The sequence below is a fragment of the Bubalus kerabau genome, chromosome 10 (genome assembly GCF_029407905.1).
Source record: "Bubalus kerabau isolate K-KA32 ecotype Philippines breed swamp buffalo chromosome 10, PCC_UOA_SB_1v2, whole genome shotgun sequence".
Lineage (NCBI taxonomy): Eukaryota > Metazoa > Chordata > Mammalia > Artiodactyla > Bovidae > Bubalus > Bubalus kerabau.
The window spans coordinates 95655874-95672040 of record NC_073633.1 but is presented as its reverse complement, the minus strand read 5'-3'; the positions used below and the strand labels follow the sequence as shown (position 1 = coordinate 95672040).

Sequence of the window (16167 nt, the reverse complement as noted above, 5' to 3'; positions counted from 1 at the left end):
GGACGGTGACTGCACCCATGAAATTAAAATTAAAAGATGCTTGCTCCTTGACAAACCTAGACAATATATTAAAAAGGAGAGACTTGACATTGCCTACAAAGGTCTGTATAGTCAGAGCTATGTTTTTTTCCAGTAGTCATGTACAGATGTGAGAGTTGGATAATAGAAATGGCTGAGCACCAAAGAAATGATGCCTACGAATTGTGGTGCTGGAGAAGATTCTTGAGAGTCCCTTGGACAGCAAGGAGATTCAACCAGTCCATCCTAAAGGAAATCAACCCTGAATATTCAGTGGAAAGACTGATGCTGAAGCTGAAGCTCCAATACTCTGGCTACCTGATGCCAAGAACTGACTGACTGGAAAAGATCCGATGCTGGAAAAGATTGAAGGCAGGAGGAGAAGGGGATGACAGAGGGTGAGATGGTTGGATGGCATCACCGACTCAACGGACATGAGTTTGAGTAAGCTCCGGGAGTTGGTGATGGACAGGGAGGCCTGGTGTGCTGCAGTCCATGGGGTTGCAAAGAGTTGGACATGACTGAGTGACTGAACAATGAAAAAGGTCTGTAAACGAGGTTGCTGCAACTATCCGGGTGGCATGGTTGAAACTGCTGTGAGGATGGAAAGGACAGATCTCCATACTTTAAAAAGAGTTTGTAACCACACGGTAAGCCTCTGAGTGTAGGATCCACGTTTCAATTGTCCACCATAAAGCATAGCCCAGGTCCTTGCATTGCTCATTATAAGTATTTAATGAGTGCCAAGTTCAGTGCAGGTGCATCACAATTCCCTAACTATGCTTCTGCAAGTGCTCTTTTCTTTGCTGTTCTCCTCTATCTTTTTACCAGAAATTCCCCACAAGATACTCAGTCATGCAAAGCAGGGCAGTGGACAGAAACTGGGTGTCAGTTTCTGCCCTGTCACTGAATACTTGAATGACTTCAGCAAAGACATTTACACTCCTTTAGTCCTGATTACATCAGCTTAAAAAAAAAAGGCGGGGGTGCAGGGTGGGGGGGGGACAAATAGCAATTCTACTACTTGTCCTCCTGCTGCAGAGAGCTGTGGCAAGGATCAAAATAGATCTTGCATTTTCTCTGTGACAATGTAAAACACTCTATAAAAATCAAGTAACTTTACAAAAATATACCAAAACTATGTCAACCACAAGGCAGAACTGGCCAAAATGTTGAACACTGATTTCTCGTGCACTCTCTAAAATGGAATGAATTGAAAACATATCACCCTTTTGTACATAATACATAATTACCTGCTACACACTACAAAATTTACTACATCATTGATTTAAAATGCATATTGAACCCTTAATGTGTGCAAAAAAAACCCAAAATTGTGCTGGCCAGCCAGGGGAACTGAAGCCCAAACAATCACAGGAAAACCAACTGTCCTGCTCCTGAGAGTCATCCTTCTAAATGACATTTGGATACCTCCTTTTCTGGGCCGATTGTACATTTTTCTTCTCAAGGCAAACCATCTTGAGTCAAGAGCTCCTTGGGTAGTTAATGGTGTCTTGTGATGAGCCTTAAAACTCTCCTCTCATTTTACTCTTGATTAAAAAGAAAGGAAGCTCAAGATCTAAGCCCTTGCCTGATTTATACTTCAATTTAATTTCTCCCTTTCTCTTTTCTCTTTCCTTGCACTGGATGAAACCTTCCATGTAATTAGGCTTGAAAGCTCTCATCAAACCGTTTGACTGAACTGTGGCACACAGTTTCCCTTCCAGGCTGCCGGGGCAGAGAGAGTGGGGACCCAGATAGGGAGCGGTGGCTGGGACGGACTAAGGACCGGGCTCCGTGATGACGGCGAGGAAGGAAACTCACGCGAGTGTCTGGAGTAACCTGGCTCTCAGGGTCTTGGATCCTTCCTTGCTGATGTATTCCCTCAGCTGTGCCAGAGACCATCTCAATCTCTTTACTCACGGCAAAACACGGGACACCTGGGAAACTTTGGGCTCTAACACTACCTGTGATGTAGCTCAGAGAGGACTAGTGTTTCCATTTTAACTTGCCTCTAATCTGAAAAGTGTGATTTGCGAAGCCAGGCTGTCCAAGTTTCTTTGTATGAGAAACAATTTGATTGGAAAAGGTTGCTACACACCTCTTCCTACTCCGTCGTTTGATAATTTCACACATGCAAAACAGCTTTTAAGGCCAATGAAGAGCTTTCATCAGAATACTCCTTTAGGAGCATTACCCCAGGGCCTGAAGAACATAGTGTTCAGGTGGTGGCTCTGTTTCTAAGTGTCTGAGTTACCTTGTGCAGGGAAATAAAGGATCGCTATCTCAACACTATCTCAAAAGAGTGTTCTTTATGATAGCTGGTCTGAAAGTGAAAGTTGCTCAGTCGTGTCCAGCTGTTTGCGACTCCACAGATGTATAGTCCATGGGATTCTCCAGGCCAGAATACTGGAGTGGGTAGCCTTTCCCTTCTGCAGGGGATCTTTCCAACCCAGGGATCGAATCCAGGTGTCCCGCATTGCAGGCAGATTCTTTACCAGCTAAGCCACAAGAGAAGCCCGATAGCTAGGCTAATAGATTAAAAATAACTGACAGATGATTGGGATGGCAGTACATACACATACAACGAGTCCCTGGCCTCTAAAACCCAATAAATAAATCACTTGAAAGACAGGGACTGGCTATGGAGGGCCAGGTCTCCAGGTTCCCATTCCTATTTCACACTAACACCATCCTTTCCTTAAATTATAACCAACATGATAACATGAGCTCTGTGACACAACACACCGATAACTGACATCCACGCTATACGGGAGAGATACTGAAATACGTCTATGTCTACCATGCGCAGCAGGCCTAGGCCTCATGTCTGTTCTGTACGTTCCAGGTCAGGTACTAAGCAGGTTGCTCTCAAGGCCTTTATGCTACATCACACTTTTCAGTTCACACATTCACCCACATGTGTATGTACACATACATATCACTCAGTCTGAAAACCACTGACACTCTTGAAATAGTCACTTCATAATTAACACACTTCTGCCATATGTATGTAGGTCCAGGAATAAAAGTAGATTCAAAGGTGATCTAATAAGAGTAAAGAGGTATCTTAGAAATCATCAAGATTGTGCCTGTTAATCCTGACAGAAAGATGAATACCAAACTTGTCAAGATAAAGATGGCAGGTTACTTCAAGATCATTAATCACAATTCTCCCCTTTTGCAGGCAAGAACTAAAACCAGGAAGGTTGGTGGTCTGCTTAAAATTATAACTTGAGGAAAAACCTTTGTGATGGAAACTAAACTTCCTGATAAATGACTTTCTTACAGTGAATAAAAAATGAGGTGGGTGAATCACAAATGGCTCTGTTATCAATAGAAGTGTCCTTCACTCTCAGGCCCTTAATTGAATATGTAACCATTCCCTGCTAGCTGACTGTGGAACTTATCTGAATTTCCAAAGGCTGCTTCAGAAAGCACACATAATTTTCTATAATACAATAGGACTTGTGAATACAGGGATGTGTTCTGATCTGGTGTTCTCAATACCAGGGAACAGGTTGTATGTTTGCGAAGATTACTTGACCTAAAAGTTCCACATAGTTAGTCCTCTCCTCCTTGTCTGTGGGTCTCTTATCCACAGATTCAAAGAACATTGGATTGAAAATATTTGGGAAAAAAGTTCCAGAAAATTCAAAAAAGCCAAACTTGAATTTTCTGTGCAAAGGCAAAATTTGAATAGTATTTACATTGTATATACAACTATTTGTATAGCATTTACATTGCATTATATCCCTGGAGAGGGAAGTGGCAACTCACTCCAGTATTCTTGCCTGAGAAATCCCATGGACAGAGGAGTCTGGTAGGCTACAGTCCACAGGGTTGCAAACAGTTGGATCTGACTTAGCGACCAAACAACAACAAAAACAACACATTGTATTCGGTGTTATGAGTAACCTTGGGGATGATTGAAATGATACAGGAGAATGTGTATGGGTTAAGGTAATATGCAAATACTGCACTGTTTTATTGAAAGGACTTGAGTATCTCCATTCATTCATACCTCATGGGTGTCTTGGAACCAATCCCCATGGATATTGAGAGGAACTGTAGATTAAAGGGGTTAACTGCTAAGTGAGTGGAAAAACTTGAGGTAAATTGCTTAATTCTCTGAGACTCAATTTCTTTTCCTATAAATTCATAGTAGTAATGGACGTCCCTGGTAGCTCAGACAATAAGGAATCCACCTGCAATGCAGGAGTGAAAGTGAAAGTCGCTCAGTCTTGTCCGACTCTTTGCGACCTCATGGACTGTAGCCTACCAAGCTCCTCCCTCCAAGGGATTCTCCAGGCAAGAGTACTGGAGTGGGTTGCCATTTCCTTCTCCAGGGGATCTTCCCGAGCCAGGGATCGAACCCAGGTCTCCCGCATTCCAGGCAGACGCTTTAACCTCTGAGCCACCAGGGAACACAGGTTCAATTCTTGGGTCAGGAAGATCCCCTGGAGAAGGAAATAGCAACCCACTCCAGTATTCTAGCCTGGAGAATCCCATGGACAGAGGAATCTGGTGGGCTACAGTCCATGGGGTCACAAAGAGTCAGACGTGACTGAGTATTTTGTGTGTGTAATTTTAATAATGGTACCTACCATGAAGGATGTTGGTAAAGATTAAATGAATAAAGCTAAAGCATTTAGTTTAGTACCTGACTGTAATTTACAAGAAGCCCATATTTGGTCATTCAGATGACCAAAATACACTTCTCATATGTATTCATTCTTCATCCACACTTCTGAAGGGATCACAGCTTTCAAAACCCCCGGAATTTTTGGTAAGCACCTTAGGAGCTGGGGTTAGGGGAAAGTGAGTAGGGCCAACCTGGTAATTAGAGGGTTGAAACTTTCAGTCCCACCCCCAACCTCCTAGAGGGGCTAGAGGTTGAATCAATCACAAATGGCCAATGTTTTAGTCAATTATGCTAATGTAATGAAGTCTCCAAAAGACCGCTAAAGGACAGGGTTCAGATGGGGAATACATGGAGATTTGGGGAGAGGGGCTCACCTGGAAAGGGCGTACCTTGCAGAGAATTAGATGTTCTAAGACCTTCAGGAGAGGGTCAGGTACATTCAAGGATTTGGGGAAAAAAGTGAATAATAATAATTATTAAGAATAAAGAAAATACAATTGCCATTTTTCTAAAAGCACAAAGATATCTCCTTTCTTGGGTTTATTTTTTCTAAGATTGAATTGACAGAAGTGAACACCCAAAGATGTCCATCGGAGTTCATGTCAAGAGATACACAATAATTGGTTCAAGGAAAAGATAAATAAAACCTTGACTATCTAAGTCACTCACAGGACCCTCCTCCCACCTAAACTATTCAGAAGGCCAAATTTTCCCAAGAGCTGAGATTTAACCCTTAAATCATCTTTTCAAACTTTAAAAAAATCAGAATGCTGCTAAAATTGACCCGAAGAATCCAGGAGAGTCCTGCTTTATCTATGAGCTAGTTGTTCACTCCCTTGGACTGCAAGGAGATCCAGCCAGTCCATCCTAAAGGAAATCAGTCCCGAATATTCATTGGAAGGACTGATGCTGAAGCTGAAACTCCAATACTTTGGCCACCTGATGCGAAGAACTGACTCATTTGAAAAGACCCTGATGCTGGGAAAGATTGACGGCGGGAGGAGAAGGGGACAACAGAGGATGAGATGGTTGGATGGCATCACCGACTCAATGGACATGAGTTTGAGTAAACTCTGGGAGTTGGTGATGGACAGGGAGGCCTGGCGTACTGCATTCCATGGGGTTGCAAAGAGTCAGGCACGACTGAGCGACTGAACTGAACTGAGCTGAGTTGTTCACAAGGGCCTTTCAGCCTTTATTAAAACCAGGGCTTCAAAGCAATGGGCTTTATTCTATTAGTTATCACTTATAAAGAAGCCCCAAAGACGTTGTCACCTATCCCTACTTGCTCATGATAAGTCTAGGACTTGAGACCTGGAATTAAGTGGATAATGGAAGCACACTGAAAATTGCTGACCTTTTGTCTACAGCCACTGAAGCAAGGCCAAGCCTGGGGAAGACTAGTTCCTCCTTGCTAGTCATTGCCCCTACTGCAAAGACAAGTATCTCCCCACATCCACATTCCCGAAGCTGACAGACACACCAGTGCACTTTGACAAGTCTTCTGTGCTCCTCATAAAAGGAGTTCTTTGTATGGCAACTGCAAATTTTAAAAAGGGCTCATTTCACCTGGGTGTCATGGGCTGATTATTCCTTCCTCCTTGTTTGAGCTCTGCAGACAGCCAGATCCTGCCTAGCTCCTCCTCCTTCCCTTCTTTGACAACATCAAATGCCAAAGGTGCAAAGCAAATAAATGTTAAGTAAAACACCGACACTGGTTCAGTTTAATGCTGTGCTCTGTCAACTCGCTCCACTGCCTAGCAACCGTGGTGGCTCACCCCAAGTTCATTTTCATTTTAATGTGCTCCACACAGAAAAGCCACCTAAATAGATACCCCCAGTTCTGAAGCATATAATCTGTAAACTACAGGAACGGGCGGATCATTTCCATTAGTTTCTTCTGTAGTGAAAACCACAATTTGCACCCAAAGTGTGTAATTATATTCAAATTCTGAAAGACTGCCTCGGAAACAGTTGAAATTCATAGTTTGGGGGAAAGACACTCAGGAGTAGATACCATTATGGTTTAATGTGGGAAGGGGGAGTGACAGGAATATTTCAAAACAGTAAAAAGAATTTAAAAAAAAAAAGGGGGGGTGAAGACAGTATCTGAGAAAAGGTGGCTTTCAGGATTCTGGAGGTTTTATGTTCAGAGCTACTCAACCGTGAGTGACCAAGGGGAGGGGACCAGGACAAAGAAGGTGTCCCTGAGCAATACCTGAGTTGTGGCTTCAGATGGGAAACAGGGACAGGTGAGTACACAGGACATTTCCCACATGCTTTCAGGACATGAGACCCAACCAGGAGAGGACATGTCTCCTGGCATGGGAACCAGCCTGAATCTGAGCCCTTTCTCACACTAAGGTCTCCCATACAGAATACCTGTCAGCTACAAATTGACACTTGCCATTGAGACTTGCCATCTACCTCCACAAAGATTAAATCATGAGCTGCTACAGCTGCTGATTTCAACATTCTCTGAAAGGATTTCAGGGTGGGGAGCAGCAATAAGGCACTCTGTCCTCAGAGGAGCCTGGCGGAACAGGTCTTCAGATAGTCTGACATTCTCAGGAGCCGGTGTTACGAGTCCAATGCTTCTATCTCCTCCCATCTAGAAAAGCACGGTGAAACGTGCTCCTCGTGACTAGCAGTTATTTTCACGAGACTGGCAGAAACTTTCTGGAAAAATATGTGCTTGATCGCCTGTATTCTCCCTTTACCAAAATCACATACATACTGATCATTCCCCCAGAGTTTCTCAGAAATATCTGAGATGCTGATTCCAGGGCTGTACTCCTCATTTTGCATGCCATGCCAAGTCGCTTCAGTCCTGTCTGACTCTCTGCAACCCTATGACTTTAGCCCACCAGATTCCTCTGTCCATGGGATTCTCCAGGCAAGAAAACTGGGGTGAGTTGCTATGCCTTCCTCCAGGGGATCCTCCTGACCCAGGGCTCCTGCCTGCCAATGCAGGAGATGTCAGAGACTTGGATTTGATCCCTGGGATGGAAAGATACCCTAGAGAGGGGAATGTCAACCCACTCCAGTATTCTTGCTTGGATAATCCCATGGACAGAGGAGCCTGGCAGGCTATGGTCCATGGGATCACAAAGAGTCAGACACAACTAAAGTGACTTAGCACACATACTCCTCGTTTTGACCCCAAATAAAACTTAACTCACAACTCTCACATTGTACACATTTTTTTAAGTCAACATACCCAAGAATCACACCTCTTAGCACAAAGCCAGACACCTATTAAAAGAATATATAGGAAACATTAATTTTTACAAAGGCCAGAAAAATCCAATGCTGTCAGAATCCATTCCTACAGGACTTCATCTGGTTAAGGAGAAGAGGTCAGCAGAAGATAAGATGATTGGATGGCATCATTGACTCAATGGACATACATTTGAGCAAACTCTGGGAGACAGTGGAGGAGAGGGAAGCCTGGCATGCTGCAGCCCATGGGGTCACAAAGAGTTGGACATGAGTTGGTGACTGAACAACAATGGAGATCAATCTGAAGCAAAGCATCTTGGGGAGATGAGAAGTCAGCCTCTATGTTGTAGAGTAAAAGACGGGTGATGGATGTCACATTATATTGCCCAGGTTCCCACATGATTCTGATACTGACTGATGCCCTTGGCTAAGACCCCACTTTGGCCATTTGGGACATCAGGTGATCAGATAATCCCTAAGCTCACTGTGCTTGTTGTCTACTTCTTGAGATGATGGGATTCCTGGGAGAGCAAAAAGGTCAAGAGCTCTGTAGTCAGAACCAGCTCTGAAGCCTGGATCTATCCCAGCCTACTTTGGTCCTACTTAAGCTCTCTAAGTCTCACCGTTTTTATTTATGAAATGGTAGTAACCTTATTAGGGTCAAGGATTGTGAGGATTAAATGAAACCATATATATAAGGCATTGGAAGAGAGCCTGGCACACAAGAGGTGTGCATTAGATGCTGGCGTATGATCCGAGCAACTCTTTCTCAAAACTCTAAGTAGAAATAAACTACCTGTTCTTTATAAACTCAGTTGTCATTCTGCCCCCTGCCCTGATAACGGTTAAACACAGCAGAGCATTTTAAACACAACGCAGAGCTCCTTTCTAGTACTGAAAAGGTATGTTTAAATGAAAGTGGCATTCTTTCTGTCTCAGCATGACTCTTTACTGAAGTTGGATCACGGGCTTTATAACATCACAGCGAGCCCCCCTTGTACATTATGCTGCTTCTATCAGAGGGGAAAAGAGAAAACCTGGCTGCAGCTTTGGCAAAAGATAGTATCAGAGTCAAGAAAACAGAGCTATAAAATACTGGCAGACCTACGGAACTTAGACAGGTTGAAGATACACAGTGGGGTCTTTAAAGATGTACAGATTGGAGAATCATGCCATCCTGGTGCTGAGAACCATTTGGGGAGATCATTTCACTCAACCCTAGAATCGCACAAATGATGGAAAAATGAAAAGGACAATTTTCCTCAGCTTCAGTATTAACACTCAAACACACTACATGTGACACAGAAAACTACGGGTAAGAGAAAGGAGAATACAGCTTAGAAAATCAACATGTCTAAATGTCTAAGTGATAACAGATTAATACATTTTTTTAAAAAAATGCCATATCCAGAGTCACAGAGTCAGGGAGAAAGCAAGGAGTAAAATCTATGATCAGCACAATATCCCTTCCATAAGAATTCTGGTTCCAAATTTGGGATCTATAGTCCACTCTAAGGACTCCACCATAAAAATACACTCTCAACTTCTCTATGACCTTTGAGTCCTGGTAAGGAAATGTATCAGAAATGACATTAGAAGTTTTCCACTTCCAGATCTGAAAATAGTTGTTTAAAAAGACCTGTTTTTTCCCCTTATATAAGCTAGATTAAACATTCTAGTTTTTGATGGATATGGAGCAGTATATAGTGGTATTTAAATTCTGCACAAGTTTGCTAGAGAAGAGGTCCAGTTCTAAATTTCCAAAATGGTCTCAGAATATTTCCTGGAGGCCTCTCCCCTTGTGCTTCACTGAGCTTCTAAACCATTTGCTATAATTTGTTATTCTAGGCTAAAATTCGCCAGCATAGATTTCTACCTAAGAAGACAGTTACCAAGAGAAGCAAGATGACTCCACATGCTATCTTCTTTTAGTGCCATAAACAAGGAAGTACATGGTAAGATTTTTCTCCTATTTCCCTTTCCTTGCCTTGGAGGCAGAAAGTGTTGCTACAGAAAAGAAATGAAGAAAGTCAGTACTTACATGTTGTTAACTTCAGTCTACCAACCTGCAAATAGTCAACACTGAAGCTGGATTTTATGCAAAGAACTGAAAGAGTATTATCATTCATCTATTCCCATAACATGTTTCATCTGTACACAGAAATCAAGGAAAGCACAACTTGTTTAATTTTTCATACGATTCTGTGATACATGTATGGTAAGTTATTATTAATGCTATTCCCAGTTAAAAGATGAAAATACTGAGTCTTAATCAAGTCAACTGGCTTATCGAAGGCTCCCAAGCAACAGGCAAAGACTGAGACCTATTTCCTCCAACTCTAATCTTGTAGTGACTGTTCCCAAACCCACCTAACAGTACCCTGCACCTCAGAAGTGCATCGTCATCTACCTGTCAACCATATTAGCACACGTTTTCAAAATCATTTTTCAGAAATACGTGAATACAAAAAGAAAATTAATTCCCTTTCCCCAAAGAGGTGAATATGTTGCTTGGGATTTATATCAGCAAGGGCATAATAACTGCAACATATTTTCTCAGTTGTCTCCCATGAAATATACAGTTTCCTTCGTGTGAGTTTAAAATACAGTTTCATGAAAGAAATTCAATGGAAAAACACCGAAATTGACATAGTTTTAAATGGACATACTTTTTTCCAAATATTGATAAAAGTATTCATACTTATTAAATTCGTTTCTTCTTCACTGAAGGGTGAGGTGTGCAAACAGTTGGCAATATGTGTCTTGAGAGAGGAAAAGAGTGAGTCACCGTAGCTGATTAAAGGGAGTCCCTGGAAGAGAAGGGGTGTCAGGCCTGGATGGCAGCTGGCCTCAACAGAGAGCCCTGGAGGGTGGGCACTGAAGTCTGTCTACAGAGCATGTGGCTGGAGTCAGGCAGGATCAGCCAGTGTGCGGAATCAAGGTGGAGGCTCGGTCACACGAAACAAAGAGAAAAGCAAACACAGGTTTCACTAAAGTCACTGGTGTTGCTGTCTCCATATATGCAAGTAGGATTCTTCCCAAGGAGGTTCCATCTTATCAGTTTTGTAAATCACTACCATTGTCACTGAAGGTTTGATTTTCCCATTGTAAAAGTCTGACTTCCCCGGAGATGCTCTGCACAGTACACGTTTACTTCACAATGACTGGGTCCTGGGGGTGGGGGAGGAGGAGTTCTATGAGCTGACCTGTATCCCTCACAACATTCATATGTTGAAGCCTAGACCTCCAGGACTTCAGATCATGACTATATTTGGAGGAAGGGCCTTTAAAGGGGTACATATGTCTCATGTCCGACTCTTCACGACCCCATGGACTGTAGCCCACCCGGATCCTCTGTCCATGGGATTCTGCAGGCAAGAATACTGGACTGGCTTTCCACTTTCTTCTCCAGGGGATCTTTCCCACCCAGGGATTGAACCTTTGTCTCTTGAGTCTCCTGCAATGGCAGGAGAATTCTTTACTGCTGAACCACCTGGGAAGCTTATTTAAAGGGGTGATTAACTTAAAATGGGGCTCTGAGTGAAACTTAATCCACTCTGACCAGTATCCTTATCAGCAGAGGAAATTCGGACACACAAGGAAACATCAGAGATGAGTGAACATGGAGGACAGACCCCGGAGGGGATACAGCAAGAAGGCAGCCATCCGCAAGCCAAGGAGAGAGGCCTCAGAAGAAATCAAATCTGCCAAAACCAAAAGGTTGGACTTCCAGCCTCCAGATCTGTGAGAAAATAAATTTCTGTTGTTTAAGCTACCCAGTCTATGATTTTTTTTTTTTTTTAATGGCGGCCCTAACAAAATAATATAAGAAGGGAAGTATGGTTAAGTTCAAGTTTTATCTTAAGAAATTTGCCTCTCTCCCTGATTACACAGACTTCTAGTGAAAAAAGCTTTCTGAGGTCTGATCAATTCACTCATTAAAATGTAAAGCAGAATATGTTATGTCTTCCAGACAACAAAACAATAAAGATCTTACTACTGAATTTCAGCCATCAGCCAGTTCGGTAAAGGGTTTATTTTTCCTGAAAAGGAACTGTTCCAATTTCCTCTTCTCTTTTCCTTAGGATATGGCAGCCCTCATCTCCATCGTCCACTCCGACAAAGACTGATATTACAAGTCCTAAAGAAATATACACTAGGATAGTATAATCCTCCTACACTGGCCTTTCAAGAACAATTTAATCTCCAGGGCAACCACTTGCCAGCAAACTTTAGAGACACCAAACAAAGCATCTAGAGAAGAGAGAGAAAGAGAAGCCAATTTAATTAATTCATCACTAAGGCCAAAGACATATAAATCTTACCATTTTATCTGTCAACCAACACTCTGAATTATTCAGCAATCTGAATCCCAAGAAGGGAGGGAGAAAGAAAATGGTTAGAAAGCAGCTGGCTGAGCAATAGAAAGTGCTAAACAGATCAGAGCAAAACAAGCCCCAAGTCTGGAAAAACTTCAGAGATGGAACTGTGTGGCAATGAATGAGAAGCATCATTTCCTACAAGAAAGACTCCTGGCTAATGGATCACAAGGGAGACTACTACCACCACCTTTGCTAAGATAATTCAAAGAGGACCTACCTACACACACAGACACACACACACACACAGACAGACACAGACACAGAGACACACACACAGAAACACACACACACAGACACACAGACAGACAGACACACACACGCACACAGAGGTTTCTGGTCAAGAGGCTTTCTTCTAATACCTTGTGGTATATTTTTTTCTTTTACAAAAAAACTGAGTTTTATGCCCCCAAATGCCTAAAGAGCCAGAAAGCTCTGCTATTTTGTGGAAAACAAAGTAGAAGTCACATATTAAGTAAAACTAGGCTCCTGAGAGCACACTTTTTTTAAACTGTAAGTACTGAGACACTTCTAAGTGGAGGTGCATTGGACTTCTTAAAGGTGGGAGAGAGGGAAAAGACACATAAAACTATATGTCCCATGCATGCTCAGTCGCTAAGTCGTATCTGACTCTTTGCAGCCTCATGGAATCCAGCCTGCCTGGGTCCTCTGTCCATGGGATTTTCCAGGCAAGAATACCGAAGTGAATGGCCATTTCCTTCTCCAGTTATATGTCCCATAGCACTAAATTACCTAGGAGCTTCAACAAGCATGACATAGAAGTGTGAAAATAAAGATGAGAAAGAAAAATACCTGAAGGGATATTTTGAATAACAGAATACTGTAAATCTGCATTTCACAAGGGATGTGTAGATTTCATACTAGTTAATTTGGTTGGGTATCTGGATCCTTGTCTCATCCCTCCTATTTTTAAAATTTATACAAGCATTTCTCTTTCACAGATGATCCAAATACTTCTGAAATTATTCCATGCTGAACAATACAATGTTGTATTTAGTTTTCTATCCTTAGCAGGTTACACACAGCCTAGCACATAGTAAATACCCAATAAATGTTAGTTCAGTAGAAGACAGCATGCAAGGAAGCAACAAGCCTCAGAGAAGGGACTGAGTAATGGGTGAAAGCTTACTAAACTCCAAGTGAGAAGAGAGTTCATTTTATTCAGAGACACAATTTTCACCTAAAACTAGTTTGCATACTCCAGCAAGGGTGTGCTTAGTCTCCCCAGCTTATAAAGGAGCTCAGCCCGCTCTAGGCTGCCCTGGAATCAAGATTTTAGGCAAAATCTATACATAGTAAATTTTTTAAAGAACAGAATCAAGCCTGGGTAGACGATCAGCTGTTTGGAGGATTTCTCTTTCTTCCATCTGTTTCTGTGTGAGTTTCACTATAGGATAGGAGGTTTTAGACAAAGGGGGTGCTCATTAACAGGGCAGATCTGAGGACCTCCAGCTTCTCAGGAAATGGACAAAGGGAACAAGGGTAGAAAAACAAAAACAAACAACAAAACATCTCCTTGAGTCCAGAGACCATTATTGGACTCAAGGTCCTAGTATTCGTTTATATCAGAATGAAGGACATTTACTTCCTCACAGACAGTAGAAACGGCTGCTTTTAACTCTGGAATCAGGTTGGAGGAAACTGTGAGTAACAACCATTAGCCTCCTACCACCTCCATCCAAAACATTTTTGAAAACAACTGCTGATAGCTAAGGCTTTGTCTTGGACGAGGGGAAAGCAAGGGTACTCCAAGTAAGAATGAGGGACATTAAGGAAGCACTGAGGGGTCTTCTGGTCCTTTCAGGCAGAAGAGGGCACAGCTTAGACATGGGATTGAAGCTGGAGTTTGGGGTGTCTTGTTGCTTGCTGCTTCTCCTCATTTCAAGCCCCAAAATATGAATTAAACATGCAAGGAGCCTGCCTAATATAGATGCATCCAGTCTCCAAGCCCAGATCAATGGGATGGGACTTCAGGATTGAAAGGAGATATATAAAAGAGTTAATTTTGTGAGCTTTCTTGTCTTCAGTCATGCTAGATTCTTAAGTTCACTGCATTCTATAGCTCTGATGGGAACTGAGGACCTTTTCTAGGATCTCTAATCATTTACTTACTTGGTTCTCCTTTTTCTGTGGCGCCAAATCTTATCAGATGTAGGTTAATGAGAAAGTAGACTGGGAACCAGTTAAGAAGATTTACAGGGTCCTGAGCAACCAATCAGGGAAGAAATAAAGTAAATAGAGAAGAGTTGTGCTTAACCTGTGCTGGGCTCAACTCCTCTAGGCCCCTCAGCTGACTGAGAGAGGGAGGGGGACAGAGCCAAGGGGACAGGAAGAGATTGACAGACTTAAGAATCCCAGGGAAGTACTGCACATTCCCTCACTTAACTACTTGCTGCTTTTAACTGTTTATATCCCGAACAGAAAGCATAGAGACCCTGCCAGCCTACATAACCTCTAACAAATGCATATCTTCATCTCCCTGCTGATCATTTACACTAATTAGCAAAATTTAGCTAATTATTGCTGAGCGTTTCCGTGTTTAATTATGGCTATTAGTAATTGTCTGGCTTCCTCCATCTCCCACCCCTCTCTTTTCCTTTCTCACCCTTTACAATCCCACCCCCCACTGCCAGTCCCTCTCCTCCTTAGAAACTGACAGTTTTTATTTCCATGAAATTGCTTTTGCCTTTTTGGTGGTTGTGGCTCTTTCCTCTCCTATGGTTTTTTTTTTTTTTTTTTTTTTTTCTTTTCTGAAAGCCTACACCAAAACCCAGCAGTAATTACAGAGAAAACAGCAACCAGATCAAGATCAAGCATTCCCTCCTCCCCACCACCTCCTCTCCACCAACCAGGACAAGCTCTGAGCCGCTTGACGACTCCATCAAATAAAATGTAAAGAAAGAATCAAGCGAGAGGACGTGCTGGCATTTTCTCCATGTGCTTCCACTTAACACTACAAACAGCACTGCACAGAGCAGGAACCCAGGGCCTGGAGGCGGTGGGAAGAACGGACATTCCCAGTGGGGTCTGGATGTGACAGGTCTTCAAAATACACGCTAGGGCAGGGGACCTTCAGGGCGATTTGCTCTCGCTGCTCCCCAAAGGGCTGCTCCTGCAGGAGGGCTCTGTGATCCCTGGTCTCCTCGCCGTCAGAGTGGATTGCATAGTAAACAAATAACGAAGCTCCCGTCTTCAGAACAGTTTACTACAGCAAGCGCCAACCTCCGCGGCAGACATCACCCTCTCTCTTCAGAGGTAGCCTGCTCAAAGCTGAGTTGTCATTTTAAGAGCCAGAGATCTCCTCTTTCACTCGCTATGCAAGGAGGGTCGTTTAGAGCAAAATACATCACACTTGCATGGTGTGAACAAGCCCACCCATGCTACCCTTAGTGGAAACAGATTCCCATCAGAGGGGGATTGAAGTGGCAACAATTTACACCTGGGTAAATTATAAATGGACTTTGCCTTATCTTATACATTGCCTCCTCCCAGGTAGTTAGCAATATTAGGGGTATAATTTTCATCATAGCTGCTCTCTCCATCTGACATGTGGACAAACTTAAAGCTGTGCACATGAACAGTTTAATAACCATTGGTTATTAAAAAAAAATATTTTCTGCCTCTCTACACTCAGCTACTTTCCCCCACTCCCCAACCTTAACCACTTTATAGCAGTTCAATCAACTTCAGGCTGAAGACATAAGGATTCCTTCTGCCTGCTATTTTCCCAGGACTAGCTCTCCAACAAGATCAGAGAGAAGAAGGGTAAAAACAAGGTGAATGAATGGATTCTCAAAAGTGCAGCACTGGGGACTTATCTGATAAGTTGCCTGCCATCTGTTGGGTGAAGGAAGCAGAGGGTTCCAAAGAGGAGAATTACCA

The 16167-nt window shown here is 42.8% G+C and overlaps 1 protein-coding gene across 1 annotated transcript in view; it reads right to left on the bottom strand.

Moving 5' to 3' along the window:
- Nucleotides 1–15834, bottom strand: part of LOC129622140 (neurexin-3-beta) — a 612931-nt gene extending 597097 nt beyond the window's left edge. The window contains exon 1 of the mRNA XM_055539030.1: nt 15763–15834. Within this exon, the coding sequence (XP_055395005.1) occupies nt 15763–15834 (72 nt within the window). The remainder of the gene's footprint in view (nt 1–15762) is intronic.
- Nucleotides 15835–16167: the final 333 nt, after the last annotated feature.